We start from the raw sequence: 17,852 nt of genomic DNA on the forward strand, positions 1-17,852 counted from the left end.
TGTCCACGGAATACAAGTCTACAATTGCCCAGGTACATATTTTGGATCCCAAATATTTTAGCATTAATATTTCAAAAGCCAACTTTGATGATAAAGATTTATGTCAGTGTTAGCCAGGAAAAACTGGTACTTCAATTGAGGTAGAGGGGTGCACATATGTGAGAGAGCACATGAGAGCACCAGAATAGAAAATGTGTTTTCCTGAAGCAAATTATATCAATAGATGATATCTGGCACAAACCTGAAGAAAATATATAGTCTATCTTCTTGTAGAAAGATGTCAGCATGTGTCTTTTCAGTTCTAGAATTCCTAGCATGCCAAATGCTTCACTGACACTTTTGCACTTTATTGCCCTTTTCCTTTCATGCTGACATCTTCAGAAAACCCATAAATGAAGCAAGCATTTTCATTTCCTTCCCACTGAGAAGGCAGTAAACTGAGCCCCCCACTTTGTCTCACAGTACATTGGTGTAAGATGCCAATAAAGAACAGAGTTCAGAGTGATTTTGAGCCTCAATAAGCAGCTGTTGGCTTATGTTGTTCACTGCTGTAGTACCAAGACAACAGGAAAGCAAGAGAACACTAAGAAGCTTAGTGTTTCCAAGATCAGCAACACACATTAGGTACTAACAGTTTACTATATAAATAAATTACATCATTTAAAATGTTTCTGAATTAAGCATTTATTTTAACTTTAGCAAAACAAAGAAATTTATGGATAGGCTGACAAGTTGCTGCAAGCCTATCCACAGCCTTTGTCACATTCATGCCATGGATCAGTAGGAGGAACTAGATACGTAGTTAAATGGGGAATGTACATGGCTTGAAGTCCAAAGCAACGTGGTTCTGATAGCAGGATATTTTTTCTGGGGCAAAGAAATGCTCTATTCTCTCCATCAGACAATTTAGCTGAACTATTTAAGGGCCTTTACTGCTTCTTGATCCATAAGGTCAGCTTCAGACACCTTCCGCCTGCTGGCAATAACAGAACCGTATCAGATAAAATAAATTCTTGATGGGGCAGCTGCAGCTAATCTACATGAATCATCAATTGGTTACAGGCACACTAATCTCCTGAAAATGGTGTGGCTTTTGACTCTTTGGCTAGTTCTACAGAGAAGAGTCAGTGTGAAATAGCTGCCAGGGTGCACAGTTCTTCAGCCCAATCTATGATATCATGTCAGGTACTTAAATGCGTATGTAAATGCAGAGATGCTTTGTAAATGCCTAGCTATGTGTAGAAGGCAAAAATCACAGAACACTAGTTCAGAGAATCCACACAAAAGAATGTCCATACAAGTATCAGAACTTACAGAAAAGTTCACCGAGAATAACTTCGAAGGTAATATACAAGCTAACAGAAAAATCACATTTCATCAGGTGAAGTACCACACAGGATTCATATTCCAAATTCCTCAGTAAGTTCTACACTCGGGCACAAAGCAGTTGGATGAAACCCTTTCAACACATACAAATTGCATTCATGTAATTATATTGCTAAAGGTACATAGCTTATTGGGAGATTTTTTTGAAAGCTATTCCAATGTAATTCCCAATGGGGATGTAATTATATATCAGTATAGAAGTGCTTTATACTAGCTTAATGCCTTTCTCTAAGGAAATGTGTTTTTTTCTTTTTACTGGTACACAAAGATAGATCTGTATCGATTTGTAGAGTTAAAGCAATACAGATTCATTACAAAAACCCCAAGCTGCTAGTTAAACAAAGCAAAAAAGCCCAAAGCACTGAACTATTTAAGCTATTTCCCCTGAATACTGGTAAGGAAGAAATCACTGTTTCTATTTTTAAACACTTGGAAAGTGAAGGCCTATGAAAATACAGACACAAATCACGAGTCTGCTGAAATCAGGAAAAAGATGAGCAACAGGGAAAAAAGAGGACTTACTGAAGGAAAAAAGAATCAGGAAGAGTGTATTCTGTCAATGGAAAATGTTTTGACAAATGTAGCTCTTCTCAAAATATGAAATATTTTCTCATCCGTTCATCTGAATTGCTGTTGGAAACAGGGATCATCCTGATCAATAGAGACTATAAATATTTTATGAGACATTAGTAAAATTGGTATGATCATATTTCCTAGTAATGAGGGCTAACAGACCATTACAAAAATACAATTATTCTAATTAAATACAGCAGTAATCAATACTCTGTGCTCTGGGTGAGTTTCCTTCAGTAAATACAGTGATGCAGATTTTTCAGATTAAAATGTTTAAAGGAAAAAATGTAATAGTTTAATAAACTGGACTACAGTTTTCTTCACAGGCCAGAAGCTGCTACATAAAGCATGAATCTTAACTCTCCCCATGCAATTAACTATTATTTCAGGTAAAGAGCTCCACCAGTTGTCCTTGGCACAGCTTCAAGACAGCTTAGGCTTTCTTTCTCTAAGTATCTGATGATGGAAAGAAGGATTCTGTAGGCTCTTCCCTTATACCTACTCCTGCAGCTGCTCACCTCAGCAGACATTACACCTTCAGCCTTTTCACTTGTTCCAGATACTTCTAGTTTTCTTTTATAGCTAACTTCGGAGGTAATAGTCATACTAGAAATTCATTCCACCTGATGTCCAGTATTTTCCTGAGATATTTGCTTTCATAATAAATTATTGTCAGGCATTTCTCAGCTTTCACATCCATATGTTATGTTGGAAGGAAGGTGTAAGCTACAGATTCATTGCTTAGTCATGGATGTGGATGTGGATGTGGATGTGGATGTGGATGTACAATGACACCATCTTGCTTAAACTGGTGCCAGTGTGAGAAAAATGGCCTCACTTAAATAATTTAAATGGCATTCATTAAAAGGAAGAAATTGCTGAGTCAAGGGCTGTGAGGTACCTTGTCGGCATTTTCAAAGATGAGGTGGTTTTTTAGGAATAAAGAACAACTTCATAATAAATGTAGCTAGTCTCTTCACACTGTAGCTTAGCCCATGGCCCAAAAGTACCTTTAGGACTGCCCTCATAGTTCCCATCTGACTGATGACTATGTTTGAGGAAGGAGATTAAGATTTTAGGATAGACAGGGCAGTGCTGATGTACCTTAAGGGCAAAAGCAACTGCCTCAGCTTCACAGTACAGAGTGGAAAGTATTAGCAGTAAATGTGAAAAGAATCAGCTAGCCACTAGTTGAAAATAATAATCCTGTCTATCCTGAATTATGAAATTGCTTCCATGTACAAGGCCAGTTAAATAAACTGCCTTTGAATGTAAAAGAAGAGAGAATCCCTTTGGCAAAGACAGTGTAAAGGGAAATCAAGTGCAACACTGCATGTAGCCAAAACATGCTGTTGTAGTTCTGGTGGAGCAGTTTTCCAATTCTTCTCAATCCCAGACTAACAGTAACAGTGGATGACCTTAAACTTGTGTTTGTGCTTGCATAGTCCCTATCTGACAGCTGCAGGGATCCTGATTATTTTAATAGATACTTATTGACACTGGAAAATAACAGCATTTGCATCACTCAGGAGGTCACAGCCAAATGCCAGAAAGGCAACTGTCTGACCTGACATAACCAGATCGTCAGCACTCTCAGGGCTAATGCTTGTTACAAATTAAGGAATCCTTCACTGCCTAGTTTAGCAACTGTTGCACCTATGTCACTGGCCCAAACTTAAGGGAAGTCTACTTCAGGTCATTTCATCTCACCTATTTCCAAAGTCTTAGTTTACCAGCTGTATCTTACAGATATGTGTGTGATGACAGAGACAATTTCAACCGGGCTCCACAAGAAAGCTGAAGTGCATCCAGGCAGAATAATTGTCAGGATCAAACCCTCACTCTGGATTTGTGTGTCAGTATTTGTAAGGCTGACTTCCCAAAGAATTTGAATGTGAATGAGTCATCTCATGCAACATGACATGATGATGTAATATGCGATTTTGGTGATCTATTTTTTGATCTATAGCAGGGGAATAAACATGGAAGCTTCTTAAAATTTTGAAAAATATAACCAAAGAAAGCATCCATACAGTGTGATACTACTGACAAGGTCACACTGGTGCTTCTTCCCTCGTTCAGCCAAGACATGCGTCGGAAAGGAACAGGCTTTCTGATATTTCCTGGCCCTTTCATAAATAAGGAAACACTTTGACAACTGGTCTTTTCCCTGACTTTCTGAATTCCAACCAGAACAGCAAAATTAAAGTCTTCATAGCTTTTAAAAAATGTCTAAGCTTCCACCTCCTTCCCTTAACCACTATTTAGAAATAAATGGAACATATATAGAAAGTAAAGGAGTAAAGTACAGAATAGCAGCAGACTTTCAGCCTTTTAATGTCTAAATTTTATAATAAGAGGTATTAATACAGGATAAAACAGAGTAGTTATTTTCAAAATAATATTAATAATAAAGCCAGAACATCTTTCCCCTAAGTAGGGCCTGACTATTTAGACAGAGGAAAAAACCCAACAAAACCAAACTTATTTTAAGTATTTTCTTTAACCTACTTGATCAGTTTTGATCTTTGGTTTATGTGGATGAGAAATCAGCTCTTTCTAAAAAGAGAGAAAGACTTATTAATTATCTCTAGTTCATTCTAGACCTACTATTTATCCTGGAAGACAGCTTTATACAAACACTGAAACATGAGACTACACTAGCAATGGCAAAGAATTCGGGGTTTTTTAATGTGCTAGTAGTCCAGAGTATAAAACTCCTGTGAGTTACTGTGTCAGAAGGAAGGAGACTCATGTTTTGTTTCAGGCCTACCTTTAATGCATAGAATTTGGACAAAGCAGATACACTTGGTTCAGCATTTTAATAAACTTTGAGAAGAGGAAGTACTTAATATGAACCAACTTAAAATCTTAAATAAGAAAGAAGAAAAAAGGAAGCTTTTATGTCTAAAATGAATACGTCATTTCTCAAAGTATCCTTTGAAATCTTGTTTTCCAAGTTACTTCTGAAATCACTACACTTACCAGCTTTAAAATTTCAGTTCTACTCTCTACTATTGAGTAAGGAAATTGTATTAATTAGGATATGTAGTTCTTCAGAAGGACAGATGTTTAACGTTATATGGGGTAAAAACTCATCTATCTCTGCTTTGTATCTTGTGAATTACAACTGAAGGAAAGAAGTGCCTTAATATAATACAGACCTCTTATTCTTGAATTTTGTTCTCCTGATAAACATCCGGCCAGGCCAGGCAAAACCATTATGAATCAGTAAATCTAGAGTTCCCTACTGATAATAATAAAAATCCCTAAATGGAGTTCTTCCTTTTATTGCTCAAATTTAGTTTATGAGAGCTTTTTAGGGAGCAGAGCATGTGAAACCTGCAGCCAGTTATAAACTTTGTATGTAACTTTGTTATAAACTGAGTTTTAGTGTTTCAGTGGAAAAAAACCTAGAGACAACAATGAAAAAAATCAAAGCAACTAACAACTGACAGGCTGTAAAGATTCCTTTGGCATATTAAACTGAGAAATTTAGACACTCACACATAGTTGCATTAAAATTGGTTTAATTCAAATAACTGAGGTCCTTTCATTATGTGTCTCTAAATAGAATACAGGGCCTTCAGCAAAGTGCTGCCACAGTCCTCACTGCCATTCTGACAGCACTGTAGTCACTGCTTCTGCTGTATTTCCCTTCTCAGTCCCACGTTCTTCCAGTTTTCAAGATTCCACACTTTCTCGTATTTGCCCTGTTCCCTAGCTGCCTCCACCAGTGAGGTCAGCTTCAGTTCCTGTCTGCTATTCCCACAAGCATCTCCACATTTTCTGTGAAAATTTTGATGTTCTAAGTCATCTTTTTGAGATAGCTTGCAAGGAGACACGCAATCCATTCTTGATGACTTTTCTATTCCGTTATCTTGGAAATAGGAATCAAGGCAAACGTGTTGTAGCTGACTAAATTATAGATATACCCATACAAAAATAAAATGTAGTCCCAAGAAACAGTGAGTTATATCTTCAAACACTTTAACGTGTGTATAATACCACTGTCTTACTCCTTGCGGTTTTCTGATTGGAAATTGTCCAATAACCTTATTTAGCTCGCTTAAACTTCATTTAGCTTCTATGCCTATTGCTTCCCACTGTCCGGCCTGAGACTTTCAGCATCACAGCCTACAGGATCCTCTTTGCTTAGGGAATTTGTTGAACAAAGTCAACTTGTCTGCATGCTTACTCGGTTCAAACTGAGGTGTTTTTGCTATGCAAGACTGATACCATGGTATAGTTTGCAACACTCCATGAACCCTCATACACTGGACTATGGTCCTTTGAATGCTGTCCGTATTGTCAGCATGCACAAACCTTGAGATGCATCTGTAATAAAAAGGAATCAGACTTACTGCAATCCTTTCTTCTGTTTCCTCAGAAAAGCTTGTATTTCTTCTCTTCTCCTGGCCTGAAAAGAAATATATTTACCACAGTAAGCTCAGAAAAATGGATTAAAAGCATGTAATACTTAACTTGATAGTAAACTTTAAATTCCTTATTGAAGCTGAGGACTAGAGTGAACATACAGCAGAAACAGGCATAACAGGTTATCGGATAAAGTACTTTGATTTCTCTTTCTTCCTGAGATCCTGAAACACACCACATGAGAGGGCAACCTTCTCTTCTTAGATTTACATGAGGTTTGAAATAATCATTCTTTCCTCTAATCAGAAGGAATCACTCCAAATGTCAAGATGAATATACATACTACAGTTAGCAAATACTATTCTGTAGCATCTTGAGATTATAAAGTTGGGGTAATTCAGGACTCACATATGCGTAATGACTCATTACAAAAACCTTTTCATCGGAGAAGTGCAACCAGAGATAACTTTTGTCTTCAGTATGCATCTTTGGATTAAGCCAGTCTCTGCTACCCTGTAGAAGTGATTTAAAACAGTGATAATTTCAAAGGTGATAGAATTTAGTCCAGTTTTGAACTACAGAACATTTAATGACTCTTTTCAGTCAGTGGTCCAGGTTCTTCTCTCTATAAGAAGAGAAGTACACATCCTAGAACGTGTTAAAGCTCCTCTCTTTATAAAGTTGGAAGAAAAAATAATTTCCTAGGGAGAATAAATTCCTACTGAGAATTTTTTAGTATTCTGATTCACAGAATATACAGCACATCTGTATATTTTTGCCTTACGGAAATGAATAGCTTTCAGCTACAGTGAGACATCACTGTTTAAGCTGAGTAAAAGCATATTAAATTGTTTTCATAAATACCTAGCAATTTGTTAAGAAATAGACATTCCAGGAAGTATTTTGGGAAAAGCCTCAACCAATGCCAGAAAGGAGCACATCTCAGCATATGGCTAATAAAAACAAGAAAAGAAAAAGGGTTTCTTATTTGTTTATTTCCATTCAGAAGTGGTTAAGAAAAGATGATGTAAAATTGATGGGGAAACCCCCTGGTTTTTAGTGCAGCAGATTATTTTGTCTGATGACAATTTCTTCCATGCACTTTGATTTTAGAAATTAAGCAATCTTCATCATTTAAAGTGGTTTCTTCAACAACTCTGTCCAAGTTTTAGTCAGCTTTAAGCCTAATAAAAAAAAATTGCCAGCTTTTTTTTCCCCCAACAGATTAATGTAAATGACAGCATAAACGACAAAGCCCAAGCACTAGATATTTGGGAGTCCTGATATTGAAAAGTAACACCCAACCAATATTCTAGAATTTGAATTCTTATCCTTTACTGTTATTTCCCTTTCACAAAAGGGAAGTAAAATACCTGTACTGATAAAAAGAAAAGCAAAACTGACCCACATCTTAGATCACAGTAGGAAGCTGTATTTTTATTCACTATATGGGGAGTTAATGTAAACACAATACCCCTGTAAGGCAAGCAATGCATGCCTAGAAGTGGCAACCAGGTTCAACCAAGAGACCAGACCATCAGGCAAGTTGGTGGTGAGGAGGCAGTACAAGTTCAAGTCAGGAAGGCAGTCCACAGGTCAGGCTCAGTGATGGTACCTTACAACTTGCTGACTAAAGATAGCCAGATAAGACCAAGATCAAAAGAAAAAGTGGCCAGATTGGAAAAACGTCTAGCAATACAAAGATCTATTTAGACAAGCTAAGCATTTCTATTTTAGATGCATTAAACTGATGACTCAGATTTGCAGTGTTTATAATTTTGAAATTTCTTTGTTAATCATAAACTGTCCTGTAAAGCCTATGGGAATTAATGAATTACAGAATAGTCCAGTGAAATAAACATCCAAAAAACAACAGCTTTTTTGCCATGTGCCTCACTACTATTTCATATGAAATTAGCTAACTAATTAAAATGAGCATTTCTAATAAAGGAATTCACTGTCAGTTTGTGAAATAACAATGTTAATGTAGCTAAACTTTCTTTCCAAAAAACCCTCTCCCTGTACCACTGTGGAGACAACATTCACTTCCCAGATCTACACAACAGAGCTTCCAGGTTTTGCTCTCCCAGGGGACATGCTGCATGAACCACATGTCTGAATCAAGTCCGAAATCTGGATTTGAACAGTAAATGACACCTGTGACCGATAATAATGTGAACGTTAGTCTTATTTCATTCAGTGCATTAATTTTAATTTTCTTAGACTTTTGTGAGGCTTATAGCACATCCTGTAGTTGTATGAAGTAATTTACTCCTTGAAATTAATCAGTCATCTTTATGGCTGCCAGATGCCCAAAGCCCCAAAACCTTGCTACCATCTATTGTTACTGAATTTAAAAAAAATGAATGGAAGATTCAGGAAACTGTTGCTAGCTTCAGCCAGAATTCAGAAAGAAGGCTAATTGATGATAATGGATGAGATGCCTTTTGGAATTATTAATTGGAAAAGGAGGATTGCTGACTTTCAGGAAAGACTTGCAGATCTCAGCACCTTTCTGCACCTCTTGCAGATTGCTCTCATCTGGCCTGCTTCCCAAATGTAGGCTGGAGGCTTTTCAGTAAAAATGTGGAACATTTTACTAAAATGAGGAAAAAAATAGTATAATTACAGAGTCAGGCTGAAAATTTTATTACAATATTTAATACTAGCTGTCTTAGTTTCCATTACTTGTGTGAATTGTATTCAAGGTATGCAGAACACTAATACACCAGTTAGATTAATAGGGGCTTCAGAAGTTTATATCGGTGTCTCAATAGCAAGCACAACTGTTGTCTGCATTTTATTTTTCTTGGCAAAGTAGTGGGAGAAACCCCAAGCTCTATATACTTTATCCAATCCCACTGTTTTGCAGGAGATGAACCTCAGTGATCTGGATACCATGTCACTTATGTTGCTTCTTTCCATGGCCAATTTAATGCTTGAGTCACTGCATAAACATGAGTATATATACCTCATAGCATGCTAAATTTTATTAATCCTATCCACCGATTACGGACTACAGGTACTGTTAACTAAAGTGCTGAGTGGGTGGCTGCATGCCAGATTGATGTTAGCTTTTGTAAAACTCCACTAAGTCAGAAGGCTCTGCGCAGTCCAGAGGATCCAACATGAAAGGCATTACAATATCCCAGTTATGCCTTCCTTTGGAAAGACAGCATCATCTATAAACTCAGTTTTGATGTTGTTCGCTAAAAACTACAGTTTGTTCTGCAGCTAAGTAGTTTCTACAAAATCTGAAATGGCTTGGTCTAGCAGTCCTTGAATTATATCTCTCTAAAAATATCACCTAAACCTGTCCCTGAGTGACAGGCTAAGGCAGAAGCATTTCTATGGAAGCTGATTTAATAACCACCCACTACCAAATTTCCCGCATCTCTCATGAAATGAACTCTTGGCGCTAGCTGCTGCTGGGCACAGGCTAATGGAGAAGATCTATTAATAACTAAGACAATTAAGAAATAAACTTACGCTTTGAGCTGTGCTTCAATATCTCTATGCCAGGATTTTTTGTGTGAAAGTGCATGCAGCACTGGTGGGTTTTTTCCCCCGAAATTATCCACTTTTGAATCTGGGCACTCTCAGTTGGCTACTTTTAGATACTAAATCAGAATAGACATTATGTGCTTACTCTGAAGAATTTAAGCACACAGCTTACTACTTTCAGTCCTACCCCAAGCCAGCATGAGCCAGTTGGGAATAAGGTTAAGCTAAACATGGAGAAATGGGCTGCATCATGCAAACCACCCAGTGGGCCAGGTCCAGGCGATTGTCACAGAATCACAGAATCACTGAGGTTGGAAAAGACCTGTAAGATCATCAAGTCCATCATTACTGTTCATCATGTAATTTCCACAGTTCCAGTATTCCACCAAATGACACATGGTGAATGGAAATACTTATGTAAAAAAGAGTCGGGATCAGTGGTTCTTACCGGCTGAAGGTGTTTTTCTTTGACTTTAGTTTTCTCCATGCTTTGAGCTTTGGAGAGTCTCTCTTTCTCACTGTTTTTTTCACTTTCTAGGTAAGAGAAATGAGGGGCAAATGAGCAAGTGCTCCTACTCCCACCATCCTTCACAGAGGGCAACTGAACCATAGTGTACTTCGGGGCCGTTGAGAAAGTTAGTGATCCCAAGTGCCTGGACCCCAGGACAGGAGGTATCAGCTGAAATATCTCAGTTGTCACACTAGGGGCTGTGGCTCTTCTGTCACCCAGAGCTTCTTGGCATGAGTCATTATTCATTCCTGAGAACTAATTCTTCCCAGAAACCTAGGCAACAAAGGTTTAGCAAGCTGGGAGCACGCAGTACTTAATACTTACTTCTAGAAAGTTGTGGGCCGTGGAGAGCAGTACTTCTCTCTGGAAAGTAAAATCACGTTAAGGGCGCCTGGGAAGGTGGGGGGTGGTGTTGCAGGGAGGGCACAAGGCTCTGGAGAGGTGTGAGGGGTCTGGAGAGGGTGCAGGGCTCAGGCAAAAGGTGTGGGGACCCCGGGAGAGCACAGGGCCTCGGGAGGATGTGTGAGACCCCAGGGAAGCTGTGGGGACCCCAGGAGAGGTGTGAGGCTCTGGAGAGGGGCCGCAGGAGGTGCGTGAGGTCCCAGGTAAGGTGCAGGACCCTGCAGAGAGGTGTGCAGCCCCAGTGATGGTGTAGGGCTGCAGGCAGGGTCCCCTCATGGGGCAGGGTCCCCTCACAGCACGGGGTCCCCTCATGGGACAGGGTCCCCTCACAGGGCAGGGTCTCGCCATAGGGCAGGGTCCCTTCCCGGGCAGGGTCCTCTCACGTCGCAGGGTGGCAGGGCCTAGACAGGACTCGAGTAGCGGCAGGAGCACGGCTGAGGTCCAGAAGGTGCTGGCGAGGCCCAGGTCGGCTGGGCTCAAGCCAGCAAAGACAAGGGGCCCATCGGGCGCCATCGGGTGCTGCCCTGGCTCTGTGCCCATGGCGCCGCATGGGGCTGCGTCCTGGTGTCCCCGCTCCGTGAGGTGGGCCTGCCCAGCTCAGCCTGTCCGCTCCTGCCCTGTGGCCACGAGGAAGCAAGAGGACGGCAGGGCCCTGGTGCTGCCCGTGCCACTGCCACGTCCCTGTCACTGCCACCTGCTGCGGTAGATACCCTGCTGGGGCCCTTCCCTTTTCCCTGCCGTCACTGGCACCTGGGTGCCAGGAGGGAGGACTGTAGTGAAGGTGTGAAGCCGTCTCAGGGGGGACACAGCAGCACAGACGTGCCTGGGGAGCCTGGATCCAGCTGCACGGTAAGGGACACGCTGCCTGTCACAGTACAGATGGAAAACCAAAAGGCTGACCACATCGTACACCCCATTTCAAGTGTCTTCAGGCCATTTTCACTCAAGTCTAGCCTCGGGCCTCTCTATGAACAGGAAATAGCTGCCACCACAGGCCTCAATTTTATTTATTCAACAGAGTAAGTGGAGGTAAATGTGAAAACAGCGGCCTTAGACAAGTGTAAGGCTGAGACGAGCACAATCAGAACAGGAGCTGATGTCTGCAAATTTTGGGAAGAAAAAAACCTTTCAATTTGTTCTCATGGTTTTTAGTGTCCGGTATGCAAAACAGTTGTGAATGCAGTGTATCACACAGTAAGGTGCAGTTCAATTGTTTTGATAAATGCATTGATGTCTCTTGAATGTGTGACAGGCAATCCAGTACATTTCGCTTGATTTATTTCACTGTCTTGCCTGTCTATTAGATGCTTCTGCAAAGAAATTAGTCTATGTGCCTTCTGTTGTCAAAATTCCCATGCATCTGATTTCCACTGAGGTATCTTCCAAACCTTTTTACCTGGCTGTGTGGCTAGTGATTGTTACTTCTGGCAATCATCTAACTACACTGCCTAGTAACTAGGCTGATGTAAGAGACAGTTCCCTTTCAACTCCTACTTTGATGAAGACTGGGGTTTTGGTAAAAAAACCTCTTAGAGCAGGTTCTAGCACTATTAAGTGTTTTCTCCATTATTAAAATTTTTGAACGTTAAGCAAAGTGGTCAGAGTAAAAAATATTTATAACATACAGTGAGGTTAATATTTAATCATTGCTCAAAACCCCCTTCACTTAATAGCTTGTTAAATAAGACATGAAAGCTAAATGAAAATTATTTTCCCCAATACCTGACAGATAAACTGAAGGGTACAATCAAAAAAATTCTTAGTCCAATCTTGGTGCATAAACAATTAAGTATACAATAAATATTCAGGTGGCTAAACAATTTAAACACAACAGACAGTATTCTTGCTCCAGGGAAGTTCCTAAGGATTTTAGCACCAACTTCAAGAAATCTAAGATTTCACTTGATACTGCCAGCATATACCATACGTTTCTGTTGGACAGCTAAAATTCTGGAAATAAAGCTGAAAATGAATAAACATTATTGATAATTTTGAACTAGGAATAACGATGTTGTAAGGAAGTTTTGTAGTGCAGTTTTCTGTACTGAGGTTGTAGAAAGGAATCCTGTGCCTTGTTTTGATGGCAGTGAAGTTAGTGATTGCGAAGCAATGGATACAATCAGCTAACTACACTGCCTACAAACCAAGCACTACTCTTGTGATGGCGTCATGGCATTCAAACCTAGAAAAAAAGAAAGTACTTCCAATAATTATATTAACATACTCTATCTCCTCAAATGCTCTTATAACAACAAGCAATTGACAATAATGGGAAACATTGGTCATATCACCCTTAGTGTTATTCTACTAAATCCAAGGACTTTATATCACAAATTAATTGTTCTCAATAATTAAAAACTGCAGTGGATGCATCACAAACATCATTTCAGGATTGCAAAGACAAAGCAATGAAATACTAAAATTTACATTATTATAATGCACCACAATGGAATGGGAAATGAGAAAATCCTTGGCATGCAGTCCTTGCTGCATGAATGCAGGCTAAAGTGGTAGCTGTATTCAGAGCTGGAAGTGCAAATACAGCTGCAAATTTGGGCCAAGACAAAATGTTCAACATAAATAACATTCTACCTGGTTTACAATATGTCAGCAGTTAGTGCTTACGTCACAGTGATCCTACTTATCCTTGTTCTCTAGTTGGGGCATTTGACTTAATGTCCTACAGTATGGGTTTCGTGCAATTTCCATTTAAAGGTTTTCAGAAGAAACAGCATGTAACTGCAGCAGCAGTAAGAATGGTAGAATTTTACTAGTTTCCTGAACTTCAGAAAGCTTTTTTCCCCAGAAAAATATGGGAATGCAGATCATGCTGGTAGTCAGCTGTCAGGCTGCTCAAACCTTTTACACTAATTTGCGGCAGCTAAAGAAATTAGCAAATCTGTTCTGCAGGACAAAACTGAATATGGGTAACTAGTTATAATCAATTATGGCTCGTGTCTAATACACGTGTATGCAATTAATAATGTGATAAACCTGATTTATATAGATTTACCAGGCTATTCCTAAATCAGGAATGAGACAGATTCTGTGAGGTTACAAGGATAAGTTTGTCTGCAAATCAAACAATTTTGCTAGCTTTCACCCATAAATGCCTTATTGTTTAAATGCATAAAAAGAATTCAGGACTTACCCTCAAGAAGCTTACCTTGTAATAATCCTGATAAGGACTGCATTTATAACAAAACGCTTAAAAAGTTTTAATGGAAAGGGAAAAATGTCTGGCTTCTTCACTCTTCAGTTCCTTCCCTTTTCCATGGCTAGCACAGAAACCTATTCACTGAGCACCCAGCAGTCTTTCACTGGCAGACGTACCTCTGGGGACAGTTCCTTAGGTGGCCCCTGGGTGCCCCGTCTCTTCCCCTGGGACTCCTGGGTTGGAGTGTCCCCAGTCTGGGCTGTGGGTCAGCCCCATGCCTGTAACCTTTGTGTACACTCTGTCGTCATGGTCACTCAGCTGGGGCTTGTGCGTGGTGACTGGGCCATTGCTTTGAAACGTGCAGATGGCTCTTGCCATTGGAAGCTTTGTTGTAAAAGAGGTTTCTATGGGTCAAGTCAATACGGAGCACACACAGAGCTTCCGCCCTGCTCCTGTGGACAAATGGCTACAGGTTGTGTCACAGACGCTGAAGGTGATCCAGGCTTTAGTGTCACATGTGGCAGGCCAGGCACACACGTCTAGCCTGATATCTGGATACTGGGGCTTCAGCCTGGTTTTATTCATACCAGGAGTCTAGCTGCCACAGAAGGAGGCCCCAAAAAAGACAGACTAACAGGTCAAAAGAACGAATGTCTTGTGCTTCTGGCATGGGGCTGCTGTAGGAGGCACATGCTGCACATCTTCACCTAACGGTGGTCCACACCACTTCTCTCCTTTTTTCTTGGGGGCCTAGACAGCAATTTCTGTATGCTTGCTCTTGACCTCTTCAGCTCACTGCAGTGCTCTCACTCCCTTGCATTTCAGGTCCTGTTTCTTTAAGTAACCTTTTGCTCTTTTCTTCCTCACAATCAGCACCAACACAACTCCATCCTGCTGCCACTTACGTTTGGAGGGGCAGAAGGCAGATAGATAAGCCTGTATGGATTGGTACAATGCTGACTGCCCCCACTTTAGGCTGTCCTTTGCTCCATGCTAGCCACACTGGCAACCGAGGCAGAGCAGGAGAAAAGATGTTTTGTGCTCTGCGTTGCCCCTTTTTGTGTGGGAGGAGGAACTGCAAGAGAAAAACAACATGCTCCTCTCTGCTACATCGGCAACAGTGGCAAGATGTGATTCTTACCTAGTGATGTGGTCCACAAGCGCTGTAAGAATAAGATTTTCAAGAGTGCCTAGTGATTTGGGGTATCTCATTGACCTGAGATGCTTTTGAAGGGCTTGTCCTTTAGAAATTTTTGGGCATCCCGCCCTCTTTGAGAACTGCATACCTCTATAAAATCATGTCCGACTGGATGGCTCAAATCTCTTGTCATTTCTGAAAATCATAGCATGAAAATACAGAGGAAGAAAGAACTGACAAAAGTAATCAATGCTTGATTACAATAGCAGAAAAATTTATAAGGCTACAGCAGTAGCTCTTAGACTGGCATAATGGCATAGTCATTTGAATTGGTGCTGTGTTCATGCAGCACTACTATTGTTTGCACATTGCTGTTACATGATACTTAAGAATGTGATCAGGACAGTATATAGCCTGACAAAGCAAATGCAAAGTGCTTTTCTCTAAGAATATTGTAATCTAGGATGTTTTCCCATATGGAAGTAACTCAGGCTTACTGATTTTTATATGAATAGCTATGAACTTCAGCTGCTTACCTGGAGAAATTGTCTGTCATCCATCATCCACAAAAATCAAATGGCTTGCAGAAGGAAGATTGCTACTAGCAAGCTGCACTTTGTTTTGTTAGTTCCGTGTACTCAATCCTTTAAAGCAAGAAAACTGCAAAAAATTCTGCAGCGATGACTCTTGCCAGTAGTGTGTTTAGGGAAACAGTGTTTGCTCTTGGTTTGGCCTGCAGTTACTAGAGAAACTGTGTCTGACTCCTTCCCTTTGTAGTTCATGCCTAGGCTTGCCTGGTGACCGAGGAGACCCATAATTTAATCTGGCTAAGAATGCTTGTACTGAGTTAGGGGCCTGATCTGAATCCCACTGAAGTCTTTGGACAGATTTCCATTGATTTCAGTGAGCTCTGGATCAGTCCCCTGAACGTCCAGGCACTGTAATGCAGTGGTTTTTAGTGGTTTGTTTTTTTTCTCTTTCTAATAAGGATTAAAAAATAATAGCATCATTTAACAAAAGGCGCCAATGTCTACTCATCTATCTCATGCATCACGTCGGTCAGAACGCTTGGCTATTCATCATGGTTTTTGCAAAATCTGCTGGGATGCTAACACTTTCTGTTCAGATGCAACTGGGAATGAGTGGGAGCGCAATTTGTTCACTGTTCCTTAATGGATCTCACACTGGGAAGGACTGTTCAAATTTTGGTTTTGACATTTTGTTTCTTAGCTGCTTATTATTCAAATAGAGTACCCAGGGCTACGTTTTCTTCGTCAGTGACAACTGACAGCATTATGAAGGATTTGAGTTCAATGAATCTACCTAATTAAAAAAGCCAGTCTTTCTTGCCACTGAAATGGGAAGCCAGATATACTCTCTGCTATTCTGCTTTCTGTGCCATTAACAGAAATACTTTTGAACTCCTGCATGATATTAAAAATACCAAGTCAAAAAGTTCTCAGAACTTTACTTCTGTTCTGTATCAATGACAACCTGAATAATTAGAGCCAACTGGATGATTTGCCAAGAACTTTGCTTAAATTTTCCTGTGTTTCTTGTTATAAATGTGTGCAGTTTGGCCTGGGTTTTGCCTTCTAACATCCAAGAAATAGCACCTTATTGCATGACTGATTGCACTGCTGTAGTCTGGTTTCTCAGGTGAAGAGTTTGTTTACTGCTGACTTGCAGTTTATGTGTTAACTATGGGAACAAGTAACTCAACAAAAGGAGGTGTTGTAGGGATTCAGACTTCTCTTTTGATTGCCCTTTGTGGAATCTAGTCACTTCACTCTTGTCACAGAATTTCCTAACTTGCAGGGCCTGCCTGGACAAGTTGGAGAAAGTAGGAAGGCAGGAGACAGTTCAAAGTCCCACCACCTGATGTGTCCCACTGATCCAAACCAGCTTGGCATTTATTGAGGAAAAGATAGTAACTGGGTAATTCCTGAAATTGAACAGTGTCAGGGTCAGATCCCACATGGAATCTATGATAAAATTAGGGACTCCAGGGCACGGGATGGACTCCCTGTGATGCCTGTTGCTTTTTTGCCGTGGGAATGTTATTTTAGCCTTGATAGTTCAAGAATAAAAGGAAAACAAGGTTTATAGGAAGAAGTCATATCTTTTACTAGATTATAATATGATCTTGTGAAAAAATGACATGAAGGCAAAGAAACCAGACTAAATAGCAACTTCTTAAGCTTTGGCAAGAAAGACAGCATCACCCCTAGAGGAGTCACAATGTATGACTGTATGTTTGTGATTGTGCATGAAACACTGAGTGGACTAAACTGTTATTGAGGAGAACTTCAAAAACTATAATTATATGCATTATCCATAATTTTTAGGTGGCAAATCTTGCTCTCATTTGATGTTTTCCTGGACACTGATTTTGTCAGCAGAGTTAAACCCCCCCAGATCTGTGGTAGTTGCTCCCAGCTGCATTTTCTTAGAAGTAAAGACACTAGAAAAAGGCCCAGTTCATTGTATTTGCCTCATACTTTGCATGTGCCTTAGCTTTTCCCCCTGCAAAGTCTTGGGATACTTGTTTATAACTCCAATAGAAAATTCGTAGATTTTAAGATACTTCGTGAAGCAACTGTCATCTCTTGGGGAAATTATACGTGGGGACCTCAAGGGTGGCTAGATGAGAATGCTGGAATGCTTTTCAGGAATGTCTAGCTCTGGCAGAGAGAGCGTTAGAATGTCACAAGACATTGCCTTTCAGGATTGAAGATTGTTCCAGTGCTGTTCAGAGAGCTGACAATCTACCACAAAGCATACAGTGAGTCAGGAGGAGTCTG

At 40.2% G+C, this 17,852-nt stretch overlaps 1 protein-coding gene across 1 annotated transcript; it reads right to left on the reverse strand.

The window, feature by feature from the left end:
- Positions 1-915: 915 nt before the first annotated feature.
- On the reverse strand, positions 916-11,293 carry HOATZ (HOATZ cilia and flagella associated protein). Its single transcript, XM_059829555.1, is given in 6 exon segments — positions 916-973; positions 3,740-3,743; positions 4,467-4,518; positions 6,320-6,379; positions 10,289-10,374; positions 11,137-11,293. Coding segments are annotated over 6 exon segments (417 nt in total).
- Positions 11,294-17,852: the final 6,559 nt, after the last annotated feature.

This window comes from Gavia stellata, chromosome 26, assembly GCF_030936135.1.
Source record: "Gavia stellata isolate bGavSte3 chromosome 26, bGavSte3.hap2, whole genome shotgun sequence".
Taxonomy (NCBI): Eukaryota; Metazoa; Chordata; class Aves; order Gaviiformes; family Gaviidae; genus Gavia; species Gavia stellata.